The sequence below is a fragment of the Mus caroli genome, chromosome 12 (genome assembly GCF_900094665.2).
Source record: "Mus caroli chromosome 12, CAROLI_EIJ_v1.1, whole genome shotgun sequence".
In the NCBI taxonomy this organism is placed as follows: Eukaryota; Metazoa; Chordata; class Mammalia; order Rodentia; family Muridae; genus Mus; species Mus caroli.
In genome coordinates this window covers 113,024,687-113,042,680 of record NC_034581.1, presented here as the reverse complement: position 1 = coordinate 113,042,680, position 17,994 = coordinate 113,024,687, and the positions used below count along the sequence as shown (strand labels likewise).

Genomic DNA, 17,994 nt, shown 5'->3' with positions numbered 1-17,994 from the left:
TACCTTTGCTGGGTGGCTAAGAAGAAGGAGCCATGATCTTCATTCCTGCTAGCCAGGAGAGAACCTCCTCTCTGTGGTGGTGGTCATATGAAAATCTGATTTTTTTTTTATTTTTATTTTTATTTTTTTTGCCTCACCTGGTAGATCCTCATGTCCCGGGGGTGGTATTAGCCTTGTTGAGACTGAAGACTTTCACAACGGCCAAGTGGTAGCAAGGCCATCAGCATGTGGTACCCTCTGGGCCTACAAAGGGAGTTGGACCTCATGGCGTAGCTGTGTGTTAGGAGGGTCCTGGTGGAGAATCCAGACCTTGGAGGTCCAGAATCTCAGCAGTTGGCACTATCTGATATCAGTTGGTAAGACAATACTGTACTGTGAGCCGGGCAGGCCTCTGCTGAGCATCACTGAGCTGATGGGGATATTGGAACCATCTGACAGTGACTGCTTTATTTGTGAGCCTAAGTTGCTGGGCTGTTCCATCAAACTGCACTGTGGTGACAAGGTCCTGGACTCTCTGACCTCAGGTTCCCAAGTGCTGGGCTTACACAAGTATATCACTGTGTTCATCTTTCAGATTAAATTTAAAAAATCGAAAGTGAGGGTAAAATTACTTCTTACCTATAGGGAAAATATAATTTGATTGGTAGATCTCTTATCAGAAACCACCTATGGCAGAATTTAATGGACAAAATAGGTTCTGAGAAAACTGTAAATCTAGAATTTTCTATTCTCAGGGACAGAGGGGAAACGAGATAATTAGATGAACAAAAACTAAAAGAATACATTTGTAGGCTGATCTTAAGAAAATGATTAGAGAAGAAATTTCAACATAGAAAGGCAGTGGTAAAGGAAGAGGCCTTGCATACCAGAGAGGATGTAGTAGACAGGCATGCTTAATGTGTATTATAATAGGAATTCCTCCTCCTCAGCCTTCTGTGTTATGTTTGAGAGCAGAAGCAAAATGTGATCGCTGCTTTGGTTATGTGTGTGTGCTAGAGATTGAACCAGGGCCTCGTGGATGCTAGGCAGCTGTTCCACCGCTCAGCTGTACTGAACCCAACTCTGATTCTAAATGTTTGTACAGAAAGTATTTAAGACAGTTATACTATAAATGGGGGAGTTAGGATTAAGAAGCATTGCCCAGTGCAGTGTCACGACTACTTTTCCAGTGTTTTCTTCTGGAAAATGTATGGTTTTCCATGTATATATCTACAGCTTTAATCTACTTCATTTTAAGTGCAGGGAGGGTCCAAGTTGACCCTTTTGCAAATGGCGAATCTTCCTAGGATCATTTGCTGAAGAGACTGTTCTTGCCCCGCTGAATGTTTCTGCACAATTATCAACAATCACTTGATTGTATGTATGAGGGTTTATGTTTGGGCTTTATATATGTCATTGCTACACTGTTACTAATATCGCAGACTTGCAAATTTTGTCACTAGAAAGTATGAGCCTACTAAGTTTGGAAAGATTTAATCAGATGTTTAGGATGGTGTTTTTAATTAGTGCAAAAGCATCCATGAGAGTTTTCAACAGGGATTAGATTAGCTGGGCAGATTGCTTTGAATAGCATTGTCTCTGTAATGATATTAAATCCACTGCTCATGTATGTGGGTTAGCTTCCTACCCACCCCTTCTTTAATTGCTTATAGAAACTATATTTTCTGGTATACTTTTGAGGTCAATTTTTAAAAATTAATCAATTAATTAATAAATTTACTTATTAATTTTACATCCCACTCACTACCCCCTCCCAGTCATCTCCCCCTACAATCCTTCCCCCATGATCCCCTCCCCTTCTCCTCTGAGCCTGTGGGGACCTCCCTGTGTATCCCTCTATCCTGGCATCCAAGTCTCTGTGAGGCTAGGTGCTTCCTCTCCCACTGGGGCCAGACAAGGCATCCCAACTAGAAGAACATATCCCACATACAGGCAACAACTTTTGGGATAGCCCCTGTTCCAGTTTCCAGGCCCACATAAAGACTAAGCTGTACATATGTGCAGCCATGCCTAGGTCTAGCCTGTGTGTTCTTTGGTTGGTAGTTCAGACTCTGAGAGCCCCAAGGGTCCAGGTTAGTTGACTCTGTTGGTCTTCTTGTGGAGTTCCTATCCCTGCAGGGGCCACAATCCTTTCTTTTATTCTTCCATAAGAATCTCCAGTCTCCATCCACTGTTTGACTATGTGTGTCTGCATCTGAGTCAGCTGCTGGGTAGAGCCTCTCAGGTGACAGCCGTGCTGGACTCCTGTCTGCAAGCATTACAGAGTATCATTGATAGTGTCAGAGACTGGTGCTTACTCTTGGGATGGGTCTCAAGTTGGGCTGGTTATTGTTTGGCTGTTCCCTCAGTCTCTGCTCCATCCCAAATCCATGTACTTTTTATAGACAGGATAGGTTTTGGGTCAAAAGTTTTATGTGTGAGTTAGTGTCCTTATGGCTCCACTGGGGTTCCTGCCTGGTTACAGGAGGTGACCTTTTCAGGTTCCGTTTCTCCAATGCTGTGAGTCACAGATAAGGTCACCACCATTGATTTTTGGGTGCCTCTTTTATCCCAAGTCTCTGTCTCTTCCTGGAGATCCTCCCTACCTTCCATGTTCCCATTCATTCTCCTGCCCCTCTTATGACTATTTTATTCCCCCTTCTAAGTGAGATTCAAGCATCCTTGCTTGTGCCTTCCTTCTTGTTAAACTTCTTTTCATCTGTGGAGCTTAGCATAGGTATCCTGCATTTTATGGATAATCTATTTATAACTGAGTACATACTATGCATGTCCATTTGGGACTGGATTCCCTCACTCAGGATGATATTCTCAAGATCCATCTATTTGCCCACAAAAACTCAGGATGTCTTTGTTTTTAACAGCTGAATGGTATTTCAATGTGTAGATGTACCATATTTCCTTTATCCATTCTTCAGTTGAGGGATATCTAGGTTGTTTCCAGTGTCTGGCTACTACAAATAAAGATGCTATGAACATATGTGAGCAAGTATCTTTGTGATACGGTGGAACATCTTTTGGGTACATGCCCAGGAATAGTATAGCTGGGTCTTGGGGTAAAACTGTTCCCAGTTTTCTGAGGAAGAGCCAAATTGATTTCCAAAGTGGTTGTGCATAAACAGGTTGTCCTACCAACAATGTCAGAGTGTTCTTCTTGTTCCGCATCCTTGCCAGCATGTGCTGTCCCTTGAGTTTTTGATCTTAGCCATTCTGACCAGTGTAAGATGGAATCTCAGGGTTGTTTTGATTTGCATTTCCCTGATGACTAAGGACTTTGAGAAATTGGTCTGAAGTTCCCTTTCTTTATTAAGTCTTTGGATGGTTCAGGTATCAGGTGACTGTGTTTCCTTCTGGTTTTGTTTCATGGAATAGTTTGAAGAGTATTGATATTAGCTCTTCTTTGAAAGTCTGGTATTAATCTGTTTTATCTGGCCCTGGGCTTTTTTTTTTTTTTTCTTTTGGTTGGGAGACTTTTAATGGCTGCTTCTATTCTTTAGGGGTTTTAGGGCTGTTTAAATAATTTACCTGATCTCTATTTAACTTTAGTAAGTGGTATCTGTATAGAAATTCATCCATTTTATTACGATTCCAATTTTGTGGAGTGCAGGCTTTTGAAGTAAGACCTAATGATTCTTTGAATTTCCTAAGTGTCTGTATATTTTCTTTTGTTTCTGATTTTGTTTATTTGGATACTATCTATCCTTCTTTTAGTTAGGGTTTGTCTATCTTGTTCATTTTCTCAAAGAATCTTCTCTTGGTTTCATTGATTATTCTTGTATTATCTTCTTGTATTATTTTCTTTGTTTCTAACAGATTGATTTCGGCTCTGATTTTGATTATTTCCTGCCTTCTACTCTTCTTTGGTGTGATTGCTTTTTTTTTTCCTAGAACATTCTAATGTTCTTTTAAATTGCTGCTATGAGAACTTTCTAATTTCATTATGGAGGCATTTAGTTCTAGGAAATTTCCTCTTAGCACTGCTTTCATTGTGTCCCATAAATTTGGGTATGTTGTGCCTTCATTCTTCTCTGACACAGTGATCACTGAGTAGAGAGTTGTTCAGTTTCCATCAGTGTGTAGGCTTAGTGGTGTATCTGTTGCTGGAGTTCAGCTTTAATCTGTGGAGGTCTGAAAAGATACAAGGCGCCAGTTCAGTTTTCTTGTATCTGTTGAGGCTTGGTTTGTGACTGACTATACTGTCAATTTTGGAGAAGGTTCCATGAGATGCTGAGAAGATGATATATTCTTTTGTGTTTGGGTGAAATATTCTAAAGATATCTGTTAGATCCATTTGTTTCATGTTTGTTAATTTCATTATTTCTCTGTTTAGTTTTTGTCTGGATGACCTGTCAATTGATGAAAGTGGGGTGTTGAAGTTTCCCACTATAAATGTGTGCGGTTGGATGTGAGATTTAAGCTTTAGCAATGTGTGTGTGTGTGCGTGTGCGTGTGTGTTTACAAATGTCGGTGCCCCTGTGTTTGGGGCATAGGTGTTCAGAATTGAGATATCATCTTGGTAGATTTTTCCTTTGATGAATATGAAGTGTACTTCCCTGTTTCTTTTGATTAAGTTTGGTTGAAAGTCTATTTTATTAGATATTAGAATGGCTACTCTAGCTTGTTTCTTAGGTCTGTTTGCTTGGAAAACTTTTTCCAGCCCTTTTCTCTGAGGTATGCCTATCTTTATTGATGAGGTATATTTCTTGTATGCAGCCGAATGATGGATCATATTTTCATAACCATTCTGTGAGGCTTTTCATTGGGGAATTGAGTTCATTGGTGTTAAGAGATATTAATGACCAGTGATTGTCATTTCCTGTTATTTTGATGGTGGTGGTGTATGTGTGTGCTCCTTTGTTTTGGCTGGTATAGAATTACTTATTTCCTGTGTTTCCTTGGATGTAGTTATCCTCCTTGGATTTGAGTTTTCCTTCTAGTATTTTCTGCAAGGCTGAATTTATGGATAGATATTGTTTGAATTTGGATTTGTCTTGAAATATCTTGTTCTCTTCATCAATGGTGATTGAGAGTTTTGCTGAATATAGTAGTCTAGGTTGGTATCTGTGTGTGTTTTTTTTTTGTTTTTTGTTTTTTGTTTTTTTTTTTTTTAGAGGTTGCAAGATATTTGTTTAGGTCCTTCTAGCTTTTAGAGTCTGCTGAGAAGTCAGGTATAACTCTGATAGGTCTGCCTTTGTATATTACTGACTTTGTTTCCTTGCTGCTTTTAATATTCTTTTTTTATTCTGTAGATTTTGTGTTTTGATTATTATGTGGTGGGAGGATTTTCTTTTCTGGTCCAGTTTAATTGGTGTTTTGTAAGCTTATTGTATGTTTATAGGCATCTCTTTCTTTAGGAAAGTTTTCTTCTATGATTTTGTTGAGAATATTTTCTGGACTTCGGGACTCTTCACCATTTTCTATTCCTAGGCAAAGTCTTTTCAGGTATCCCAGATTTCGTGGATGTTTTATGTCAGGAATTTTTTTAGATTTAACATTTTCTTTGATTGATATATATATTGATTTATTCTACTGTATCTTCCATGCCTGAGATTCTTTCTTCCTTCTCCTATATTCTGTTGGTGTTGCTTGCATCTGTTGTTTCTGTTCTCTTCACTAGGTTTTTCATCTCCAGGATTTCCTCAGTTTGTGTTTTCTTTATTGCTTCTATTACTACTTTCAGATTTTACATAGTTTTATTTATTTCCTTTACCTGTTTAATTGTATTTTCCTTTATATCTTTAAGGGATTTATTTGCTTCCTCTTTAAAGACTTCTGCCTGTTTGATTGTATTTTACTGTATTTCTTTAAGGGATTTATTCATTTCCTCCTTAAAGGCCTTTATCATCTTTATAAGATTGGATTTAAGATCAGTTTCTTGTGCCTCAGTTGTGTTTGGATGTCCAGGGCTAGCTGTGCTATGAATGTGTCATATTGTCCTGGCTTTTGTTAGTTGTGTTCTTTTGAGAGCTTTTAGTCGTCTGGATGTCTTTGGTTCTTGTAGTAGGTATTGGGGGGGATGGGTGGGGTGTTAACCTGAATAGTCTTGGTGTGGCAGGCCTCTGATGGGTGTCCTTGGGATGTATGGTTGCAGATCTGCAGGTTTTTATAGTTCAAGATCCACAGGTCTGTATGGTTCAGGAGCCACAGGTCCAATGAAGGTGGGCAGAGAGGTGGTGGGAGAATGGAGGTCCCCTGGGACAGCAGGCTGCTCAAAGCAGCTAGCCTTGCTCCACAGTGCTCAGCAAGCTGGGAAGATGGGTGGGAGAAGAGAAACTTACCTGTATGGTTCAGGTTCCATAGGTCTGCTGAAGATGGAGAGAGGTCAGGAAGAATGAAGCTCCCCCTGGGATACAGCTCCAGGTCAATCTTATTATGAAGTATTTTATTCTTCTTAATACTTCTATAGATGGAGTTGTTTTCTTTTTAGGGATGTTCATTGCCAGTATACACAAAGGCAAATGTTTGTGGGTTTTTTTTTTCCCTTCTCCCTAGGTACATACATGTATGTATCTTGTCTGTGCAGGAGAATATCCATATTGAGGGTCATCAGCAATTGATCTCCAATGCTGTTCCCCCAGGCTCACAAATAGGCTAGGTTTGCTGGCTGGGGAGCCCAGGGATCCTCCTGGATTAAAAGCAAGTGGTAGTACATTGACTTTATTCACTCAGGCTCTAGAGATGGAGCACAGATCTTAATGCTTCCACCAAAGCCCTGTTTACTGGCTGCACTCTCCCCAGTCCACAGCTGACTTTGTGTACTGATTTCTCACCTGCAACCTTGTTGAGTCTGTTAGTCCTAAGTGTGTAAACTTTAGATAAAATCATGTCACCTGTGAGTAGACATGATTACTTTACAATTTGGATGCTTCTTGTTTTACTTACCTAATTGCCCTGGTGAGAGAGGGAAATCTTTACCCCCTACACCTTTTGGAGATGATGCTAATGACTCAGTGCTCTTGGGGGAGGGGGCCCTTGTCATGCTGGATCTTTAGTTCCTTCCATTCTTAGTTCAGTGACTATTTTTTCTCATGAACGAATGTTGAGTAGTGTTAAGCTCCTTCTGCATGGGTTAGGATCATGGGAGGCCCACTCCTCACTGACATTCTGTTAATGCGGTATATTGTGGGTGTTTTTCTTTGTGTGAAACCACTCTGATATTATGGAATGTTTCCCCTGACCACTGTTTATAACAATTCTAATATTCTACTCAATTCCTTTTGCATATTGTCTCAGCATTCATAAAGAACATGGGTCTGAAGTTTTCTCTTCTTGAAATATCTTTAGCAGACTTTGTTATCACAGCAATGTTTACCTCATAGAGCAAGTTAACAAGTACTCCTTCCTCAATACTTTAGAAAAGTTTGAGAAGGATTGACCTTAATTCTCCTTTAAATACGTATAGAATCACCAATAAAACCACCTGGTCCTGAGCTTTTGTATGTTGGGAAGTTGTTGATTGCTGATTTAATCTTCTTAAAGAAGATTTGGCTTTCAAATTGATTTTGTTAGATGCCATATCTCTCAAGAGTTTGTCCATTTCATCTATTACTCTTCCTTATCCCACCCTCCATGAAAGTCCTGTCAGGTGGATCAGGCTGGCCTGCTCCTCACCTTTATTCCTCTGCTGCCATGTGCTGGGACACTGGCATGTACCACCATGTTCAGATATGTTTTCTAATTTTGTACATGGTTAGTTGTTCATGGTACTGCATTGTAATCCTTTTTATTTCTAGAAAAACATAGTAATCTCTCCCCTTTCACTTTCATAGTATTGAGTACTCAGAGAAAACTGACTACAAGAGACTGTCAATCTAGCAAAAAATTGTCAATCTTTTGAATTAGTGTATTTAGATAATTTTTATTTAATGTAACTAAACTACTGTATTTCTAAAAGTAAGCATTTCATTTTCTTGATTAATCTCTGTTGATTTTTTTTCTAGTGCATGTGTCTTTGCTTTGATCTTTATTATTCTGAGATGGGAACCTAGAATAACCATATTTTTAAATGTTCTTTTCTTTCTTCCTTCCTTCCTTCCTTTCTTTCTTTCTCTCTTTCTTTCTTTCTTTATCTGAGTACATTGTAGCTGTCTTCAGACACACCAGAAGAGGGCATCAGATCTTATTACAGATGGCTGTGAGTGACCATGTGGTTGCTAGGAATTGAACTCAGGACCTTTGGAAGAGCAGTCAGTGTTCTTAACCACTGAGCCATCTTCCCAGCCCTTGATTTTTTTTTAAAAAACATCTTATATCTGTAGCTTTAAAATTCCATTTTAGCACATCTAGTGAATATTCTGAGTTAGAGTATATTGAAAGTTTATATCTTCTTTGCTACTAGTCAGTCAGTGTTCCTCCTCCTCCCCCATCTCCCTTCTCCCCTTCCTCCTCCTCCTCCACCTCCTCATCCTCCCTTTTCAAGATGGTTATTCTGTGTAGCTCTGGGTATTCTGGAACTTGCTCTACAGATCAGGCTGGCCTCAAACGTACAGAGAAATGCCTGGCTCTATATCCCAAGTACTGGGATTAAAGGCATGTGACACCACCACCCAGGTTGCCTTTAGGCATTCTTAATTTCTCTTGTGAGTTTTTCCCAATAGCTTGTATATGGGAAGTAAGCTTTTATATTTTTCTGGACTTGTGAAATGGAATTACACAGTGAAAAATACTTTGTATGTATATGGTAGAACAGCAGGAGAGTAGCAAAGCAATACACTTGAAAGTGAATAAATATATGCAATATAATTTTTAAATTCACAAATAATTATAAAGAGGCAGGAAAATATAGAGAACAAACTGGAAAAAATAGCAGGCCCCAGTATACAAATAATCATATTAGAGACAAGTGTTTTAAATACACCAATTCAAAGACAGATTGATGGGTGAATTAAAACATGTGACACAGTGCATGCTTTATTTTTTTTTTGTCTGAAAACAACCACGCAAGCCTATTACAAGTCACTGGGTATATGATGCAAACATTAATCAAAGGAAATTAGAAAGACTACAACAGTGTCAAGTAAAGTAAACTTCACAGGAGGAACATTGCTGAAGAGGGATTCCTCAGTGACAAGGGGTCAACCCACCTAGGAAACAGCAATGCTAAATACACAAAGCTGCAGAGAAGCAAAACAGTGAAACAAAGTTGCAGAGCTGGAAAGAGCCCATGGAACAGGAACCTCCCAGCTGTTCTAAAGGAATTAAAATCAGAGAGGCAGATCTTTGACAGTGGCCTCAAACAGTAAAGCAGTAGGAGGAAACCGCCAGGAAGACAGAGTTCCCTGAAAAGCTATGTAGGGCTCTGTCACTCAGCAACAGTATTTTGTGGCCACTCCTCAGAGAAGGATCAGAATGAGAAGGGGTGGTGGTGGGCTTTTTTGTTTTTGAGACAGGTGTGTCATTCTGGCAGTCTTGGAACTCATCTGTAGACCAGGCTGGACTTTTTTTTTTTTTTTTTACCAAAAATAGAATAGGAATGGAATAGCCACCAAAAACCTTGATATGTTTCAATTTAGTGTCTGTGTGTGTGGTGTGATATGGGTATGTATGGTATGTATGATTTCGGGTGGTTTGAGGGATGTGGTATGGTGTATAGTGTTGTATGCATGGTGTATTTGTGTATATTTGTGTGTTTGGTATGGTATTATGATGTGTGTGGTATATATGGTGTGTGTATAGTATTGTATAGTGTGAGTATATATGTGTATATTTTAGTCTGTATGTGTGATATGGTATGTATAGTGTGTGTGTAGTAGTGTATGTATGGTATATGTTTATATTTTGTATGTGTGTCTGTGTGGTATAGTATGTATGGTATGTGAGTATTATATGGTATCTGTATGTATTGTGTATGTGTGTATTATTTGTGGTGTGTATTATTTATGGTGTGTATGTATGGTGTGTGTGTGTGTGTGTGTGGTACAGCATGCAGATTTTGTGTGTGTGTGTGTGAGAGAGAGAGACAGAGAAAGAGAGAGAGAGAGAGGGATGGTGTGTATGGGATGTGTGCGTGTAAGATAGGGTCTCTTGTAGATGTGAGTGTTGGGATAACAGCTGTATGTCACACTACCCAGCTTGTCTCAATTTTTGAGCTTCTGATGTGGAGAAATCTACCGGCATTCAGTAGACATGCTTCACATTTTGAACTTTGGCCTTCTCCCAAGCTAGCTGTGTGTCCCAGGTTTTACTACCATGTTTTGAGCAGTACATCGGCCATGGTTCCTGTCAGCACCAAGGGCAGTGACCAGTGCACCTGGGGTGTGTTAAAACAGCTGCAGGGAGCAGCTGGAATAAGAGCACCAAAGCAAGAGAAGTGGGTGACACCAAAATGTGGTTTATTGAAAAGGCAAAGTTCTCTAAAAGATCTTCAAAGAAACACAAAGGAAAGTTACCGTTAGCAGAAATTAAAAACAAAAAAAAGATGGCTACAGAGTTGTAGACATCTAAAGATAGTAGAGAATATCCAAACAAAACTAGGATAGAATTCATCGAGTCTGCCCTGAGCAGAGAAAAGGGAAGGATTTCTCAGGTCCTGAGGGAGATGCTGTGTACTACCCAGCACCTGAACTCAGTGAATTCACAGAGTAGGCTCTTTGTCATAAATATATAAATCACATTTTCATCAAAAAGATTCTGGCTGTGCATAAGTGAATTATTTTTATGGTTGCAATCTTATTTTTATTTGAAAATATAAAACTATTTGTAGATACAGTTTGCACCCAAGTCTTGTAAGACACAGATAGTGAAAAGCTCATCTAGTAAAATGAATAACTTTTCTCTCTTCCTACACAGTTATTCAGAGCAGGACAAGAGCAGCTGAGGTCTGGTTTAAAAATCTCAGCTATGGTTTTGCTATGTATCTCACATTGTGAGCGCTCTGGGCTTGTTTACCCAGTATATCTGTGATTTTGTATCCCCTGACCGACCTCTCAAAATTTCCTCCCATCTTCTCACCCTAACTTCATATTCACATAAAATACAGCAAGACCACACAGTAGTTTTCTTTTGAATTTGACTGAGTCCACTTGCAGAGTATCCCCCAGGGGTGTCTATGTCATGATAAATGTCAAATTTCCTTTCTCTGAGCAGAGTTAACATTTCTTTTCATATAAACACACTCTCTTCCTCCTCCCCCTCCCCCTCTCTCTCCTGTCTCCCTTTCTCTCCCTCTCCCTCCCTTTCCCTCTCTCTCTCCCTCCCTCTCCCTGTCCCTCTCCCTGTCCTCCCCCTCCCCTCCAACCTCTCTCTCCCTCTCCCTTTCTGTGTGAGTGATATCAATTAACACATTCATGCACTAACCACCCCTTATATTGTTGGATATCCTAGAGTGTGAGTTACTTGCTCAACTCCCTACAGCTATCTTACTGAGGGGATTTCATATTGGTTGAAGGTGGACTCAGGAGAACACTGGGTTCCATAGTTGTTCTATTTTCACGTCCAAGAACCTGGCACTTGTTTCCACAATGACTGTATCAATCTATATTCAAACCACTACACAGACCACACCAAAGGTGATTTGACCTAGGGATGTAAAACAGGTTCGGTATTTGGTGTGAACTGGAAACTGATACTGTGGCTTACAATTTAACCCTCTTAGTCAAAGAATATAAAATAACAGATATGTGGAATAAATAGGCCAAGATCTAACTGTACAGCACCTGAGTTATAAGATGTCAGTTGTATAGAATTAGGGATTTAAAAATAACTGAAGGAGGGGTCGTGCTAATCACTCCAAAACTCAAAATGGAACAAGTTTAATATCAATTCATGCCTCTTCCCCATTCAAATCTCACTGGAAGGGCAGGGTCAAAGAGGATAAAGAACTCTTTAAAAACCTTAAGCATAGGACACTTCAGAGTGAGCAGTTTCTTCAAGTCCTGAACACACAGCATATTCAACCGCCTGATTAACATCTCTACTGGGAATTCAATGGATGGCTTAAAATTAACTTGTTCAGAACGAAGTCTTTCCCATCCCCCACCCTACTCTTGACTGTCTTCAGCTCTTCAAATGTCACAATTGATCTCGTAGGGGAAGTGCTCAGAGTCATCTATAACGTCACTCATTTTCTCACTGCAGCCAGTTCCTCTAGGTTTGTCTGGGAAGCGCATCCATGCTTCATTTCACACTGCTGCCTTTGCCTCTAAGCTGCCCCCTCTGGCCTGTTTCAGCTCCATTAATTTAGTCTCTGTGGAGCAGCTTGAGAGCCTTTCACATGCTTAGTCAAATCATGGCTTTTCTCTAATTAAAACCTTTTGATAGCATCTCGGGATGCTAATACAGGCAATTTTGTACTTTCCAGAATATAGAGACATTTTTATTAATGATTCCCGAGTCATACTAACTCATCATTTACTGTCCAATAAGTACTTACTGAGAAACGGCTATGAGCTGGGAACTCTGTGAACTGTTTGCGACTATCACTGGAAAGATAAGTCTGGCCATTAGGCCTCTTAACTCAGAATTCAAAGGAGAGTATAGGTAAGTGACTAAACAGCATGCTGAATGCTGGGTGATGAAAATAGAGTTCTATTCCAGAGGTGATTGGGAACCATGTTGCTATTACTTTAATAAACAGATTATGAACTGAGATGATAACTGACAGGAGATTGACTTGGAGTGATGTAGATCATCCAGGTTGCACCTTGGAGGATGTTTAGAGCTGGTAATGGCAGCCTAGGTGTACAACATTGGAGGCTGGGAGGATTATGCTGGAAAAGATGGAGACAGAGGTGGCAGGGGATAGTTATGAGAGAAGATGGTTAGCACTTGTCAAAAGAGTCAAAGGAGCTTCCCAAGTTTCTCTTAGGGTTTACAAAAAGAGCAACTTCACAGAGAAGTCAGTGGGTTCTCTGTAGCAGTGTATATGCTAGTGCATGTGTGTGTATGTGTGTGTGTGTGTGTGTGTGTGTATGTATGTATGTATGTATGTATACATGAATAACAGAGGCTGTTGCTCATCTGTTAGTGGATTCTGGGAATCAAACTTAGGTCCTTGCTATTCAAGGACCTAAGTCAGACTCTGACCCACTGAATTATCTTTCCCAGCCCCTCCCTGCTAGATTTTCTAAGGGATAGGTCCCTTGGGGCCATTTCTAAATTTGATTTTAGGAATGTAGTGTGGAAGAGAGAAAGAGAGCAAAAGAGCATGTATGTGTGTGTGCATGTGCATGCATGCATGTATTTTTCATGTGCATATGAATATGTGCATGTATGTGTACATGTGCATGCATGTGGGGGACATGTGTGAGCATGGGCATGGATGTGTGGTTTACATGTGTGCATGTGTATGTGTATGCCTGTCCTTGCATGTGTGTGCTCATGTGCATGTTCATGTGTATATGTGAGTCTTGGGTAGAGATTCTGTGTCATCCCCTTCTGATATTGCTCATTCTTTCCAAGGGTTAAAGAGTTAAGGATTACAGACACTGTACTCTCAGTTTCTATCCTGAGAAGTGGGATGTGTGAGGCTTGTTAAAACTTGCTGAGAAGTTGTGTTTTTTTTTTCTAAGTCAGTGATTCTTGAATGGAGAGGCTACTTAGCAGAATTCAGGAGACCTAGCTCTATCATCGATGCTAAATGTTGTGGTTTGTGACACAAATTTCAGAAGTCTGACCTGAGCTGCAATTCCCACTCCAGGTTAAACTTGTAAGAAACCTACCTGCTCAGCATTTTCAGGTGCTTTAACAACAGTGTATGTTGGGTGCTTGGTGAACAGGAAACATTTATTTTTCACCTGCTAGATGCTGGGAAGTCCAAAATCAAGGCACCAGCTGATTCAGGGTTAGGCAAGGGCTGCTCTCAATTCTCAGAACCCACTGTGTCTTCCCTCCTGTTTTGGGGTATACATGAGTCTTTCTCAGGCCTTAAGATGGCACAAGTCCCATTTAGTCAGGAGCGCCTGCCCTTTCTTCACTGTCATAAATCACTATACCTACCTGTTTGGATTTCATCATGGAATCTGGGGGCATCGAAATTCTGAGACTATTGTGGGTGCATTTCCTCCCAGAAGCCAAAGGATGGGTTCTATGCATAGCTGTATTATATGTTATAATATATATTATGTTATATATGTTATATACTATTACAATTCAATGATTAGATACAGCCTTAAACAGAAGACAGAAACGAATGATATCAAGTTACAAAGTCCTCCCCCCATAACTAATTTTTTCCTAAATGGATCAATGCAACAAATATATTCAGTGACTAATCATGTCTACCTAATTTCCTTTTACACCAATGGTCAATGGCAATAGGAAGCAAGTTGGCAACTACTGTCTTAAAGGAATAACATACATTGAGTTTATTTAGAATGCAAAAAAAAAAAAATGCACTTGCTACCTGGGGTCTATTTTGCCATTTACAAAATGGAAAATCAATATCAACTTGTGCCATATGTTGTAAAGATTGAGTTAATGTAAAGCCCTGAGCCAAACAGATGTGGATGTGGTAACAGCGATTGTTATTGCTGATTTTGTTGGTGGACAGGGGAAGGCCCTCACTGTGCAAGCCTAGGGCAAGCACTTCCAGCATCCTGACTGTGGAGCACGAGGAAGGCTGTGTGTCCCCAGGGAAAGCTTTACTGAAGGCAACTGTGGCACTGTGAAGACAAAGCTGTAGTCATTCCCTCCCAGTTTCCTTCCTTCAAATTACGAGAGTGGGTGGTTATGCACGAGGAGGAAGCTGCCAGCTGCATATTAATGAGAACCTGGAAAAAATATCTGAGTATTTCCAGTTCCTCTGTCACTCATAAGGTATCTCACGGATGCACGGTTTCAGTTCTTACCCCACGAGACAGCATTTTCACGTACAGGTTTTCCACCCTAGAAATAAACAAAAATTTTTCTGTGGAACTTACAGGTGACCTAAAATTCTAGTGGGGATGTTTTGAGAAACTGTTCTCTTTATTTATGGTTAAGATAGGAGGAGGAAGGCAGGCACATGGATGTCCACATCCAAGAGTGGGAGCCATCATACTGGGACAGCTGAGCCTCATGAAGACATGGGTAGCCTGCTACACAGGCAGTGCTCTGTTTCAGCTGTTCCTTGGTCTTTTCTGGAATCTCCTTACAGAATAAATAAATAAATAAATAAATAAATAAATAAATAAATAAAATAAACAGCAGCTGGGAGAAAACAAGGTCAAGCTAACCTGGCTGCTGTTTTCATGTTGGAGTCTCCTCTGTAACTAACACTTGACTTTGTATGACACAGGAGTTCGAAAGTGATTATTTCAAATTTAAGTCCAGAACCCTGGATTTTGACAGAAGGCTTGGGACGCTACTTTGCGAAGGTCTCGGCAACTGCAGTGGTTTGGAGTCTGCATTTAAGGTTAGTTAAAGGAAGCTTCCAAGAAAGTGAATAATTAGACTGTTAGGTGAAAAGGCCAAGCCCGTTCTTTTCTGGTTCACATAAAGTATTAACCAATTGGCCACATTCCCTCCATCTTCAGCCCATGGAATAATGAGGTTTGGATACCACACTAGAGAATAATGAAGTTTACTCTGGGAAGGTCATGTTCAGGACATTTAACTTTTGATCTTCTCTGTCATTCGCTATATTTTAGCTCTTATTTCCTGTAGAACAAATTGAATGTGGCCAATGAAATATTGACTCAATGGTAAGCCACATTGAAAAGTTTTTTTAAAAATCCATAATTTCAATAATTCTTTTCTTTATATTGTTTGCCCATGCTGGGATCATCTGCCTACTTTATTACTCTGACTGAAACAAATAATGACTTATTTTCCCTATTTCATTGGATGTAAGACACCATTGATTGCCAGGTATTATTTATGTGTCAATAAGGGGAAAAATGCTGCTAAAGTAATTATAATTTCATTGATTGTCTAATGCATTCTGACATCAGAGATATTGAAGCATGAAAGAATGTTTGGTGAATGAACTTTATAATGTAAATGTGTGTTAAGAATCATGTAAAAGGCTGGGGATGAGTGGGATGGGTGGGGGGTGTAGGTAGAGTGCTGCCCAGCTTGTATGGGAGGGCTGGGGAGAGAAAGGGAAGTCGAGTTGTTCTGAGAAAAATGCATTTTGATAGCTCCTGGAGATGAAAAGTTTGTAATATGGAAATAGGAACAGCATGTTAAAAAAAGTGAATTGCAAATCAAGTGTAAGTTAATATTAGATTATATCCCAAAGGGGAATTGAGTATTTGCCATCCAAGCAAGCATAATTGGGAATCACAGGCACGCGTTGTTGAGAATGGCAGTGCAAAGTAATAAAGCAGTCGATTTTCAAGGAAGATATTATGGGATTTTGAGTTTTCAGACAGGTTGACTAACACTGGTGAAGCAGTTTTCTCTATGTTTCCTAAGTGAGCTGAGCATTGTAATTGGAGGGTTGAGACAGAGAACATGGTGTGGGTTTATTTGTTTGTTTGTTTTAACATGACAAAACTTTTCAGGTAAAACTGAGATGCCCATTGGAGAAAATATAGAGTATTCTGTAGTTTCTTGTCCTGGCTACAATTAGTTTACATTTAATATGCTATTTTTTTCCTTTGGCTAGATATGGATAAGTGTTCTTCGACAAAACGATGGCATTTTGATCCTCTTTCCCATTTGGCAGAGTTAGGGTTTGTCCATCTGTTTGTCAGTCTTTCTCTCTCTCTCCCCCTTCCTTCCTTTCTTCCTTCCTTCCTTCCTTCCTTCCTTCCTTCCTTCCTTCCTTCCTTTCTGCCTGACAGAATTAGATTGTGTTTTTTTTTTCTATAATGTCTTTGCAGTGACTTATCATATTTATGTTACTGGAAAATGTTCTCTTTTAAGCTTTTGTGAGTAACCAGAAGAACAGAGTAAGCTCTCAATATAGAGAGATTCATAATTCCATTTAATTAACAATCTAATTCAAATCATTCTTCTTGTGCACTCATGGCCATTAACATGGGTTATTTAAGTACATGTTCGTTTATTTTTTCTAAGCAGTCTTGTTGGCAAGTGTTGTTTTTTTGTAAAGCATTCCACATTTTGTAGCTTGACTAATAAGATAAAATCCCATCTTACACCTAGGATGATGGGGCATCATCATACAGCTTTTGTGAGGGGTAAGTTGCCTTGTAGACAGCAGGTACTTACTTTTGGCCTAGAGTAATAGGATTAACGGGAATTAGACATGATACATGTTGGAGGGTAATGGCAAAAGAACAATGTACCAGGTCGTATACTTCAGGGAACCACGACTTCAACCAGAGGTACAGGTTAATGAACTCATACCATTGATTACTTTAAAAGAGGAATATTTTTGTATGTTATTCCGAAATGTGAAATTTTGGTGTCTCTGCTCCTGGTAAAGGAAGGAAAATGAGCACAGCAGTGATGAGTGGCTCTAAGATTTGTATTAAGGTAAATTGAAATGTCTTGGGAAAAAGAGTCCAGAAGAGATTTTAGTCAACATACAGGTTGAATGTGATTCAGTCAAATATCTGAAGTCCAAACTATCCTCAAATCCCAAACACCTTGGGTTAAGCATACTGCCACAGGTAGCACAGTCTACTTTGTTAAAGTCTTGTTAAAGTCTGCTTCATACACAACATTATTAAAATATTATATGAAATTGCCTTGAGTCCAGCTGCAGATAGGATATATGAATTGTATGTTTAGATATGGGCTCTAGCTCTAAGATCTCTCTTTTTTTCTCAGTTATTTTTTATTAGATATTTTCTTCATTTACATTTCAAATGCTACCCCAAGAATCCCCAATACCCTCCCACCAGCCTCTCCCCTATCCACTCATTCCCACTTCTTGGCCCTGGCTTTCCCCTGTACTAGGGAATATAAAGTTTGCTAGACCAAGAGACCTCTGTCCCCAATGATGGCCAACTAGGCCATCTTCTGCCTCATATGCAGCTAGAGACACAAGCTCTGGGGGTACTGGTTAGTTCATATTGTTGTTCCACCTATAGAGTTGCAGACCCCTTCAGCTCCTTGGGTACTTTCTCTAGCTCCTCCATTGGGGGCCCTGTGTTCCATCCTATAGAT

At 39.7% G+C, this 17,994-nt stretch overlaps 1 protein-coding gene across 1 annotated transcript in view; it reads left to right on the top strand.

The window, feature by feature from the left end:
- The window catches only part of Dnah11 (dynein axonemal heavy chain 11), a 309,803-nt gene that overhangs the window by 22,710 nt on the left and 269,099 nt on the right, over positions 1 to 17,994 (top strand). Inside the window, exon 9 of the mRNA XM_029484410.1 lies at positions 15,212 to 15,328. Coding sequence (XP_029340270.1) covers positions 15,212 to 15,328 — 117 coding nt within the window. The remainder of the gene's footprint in view (positions 1 to 15,211; positions 15,329 to 17,994) is intronic.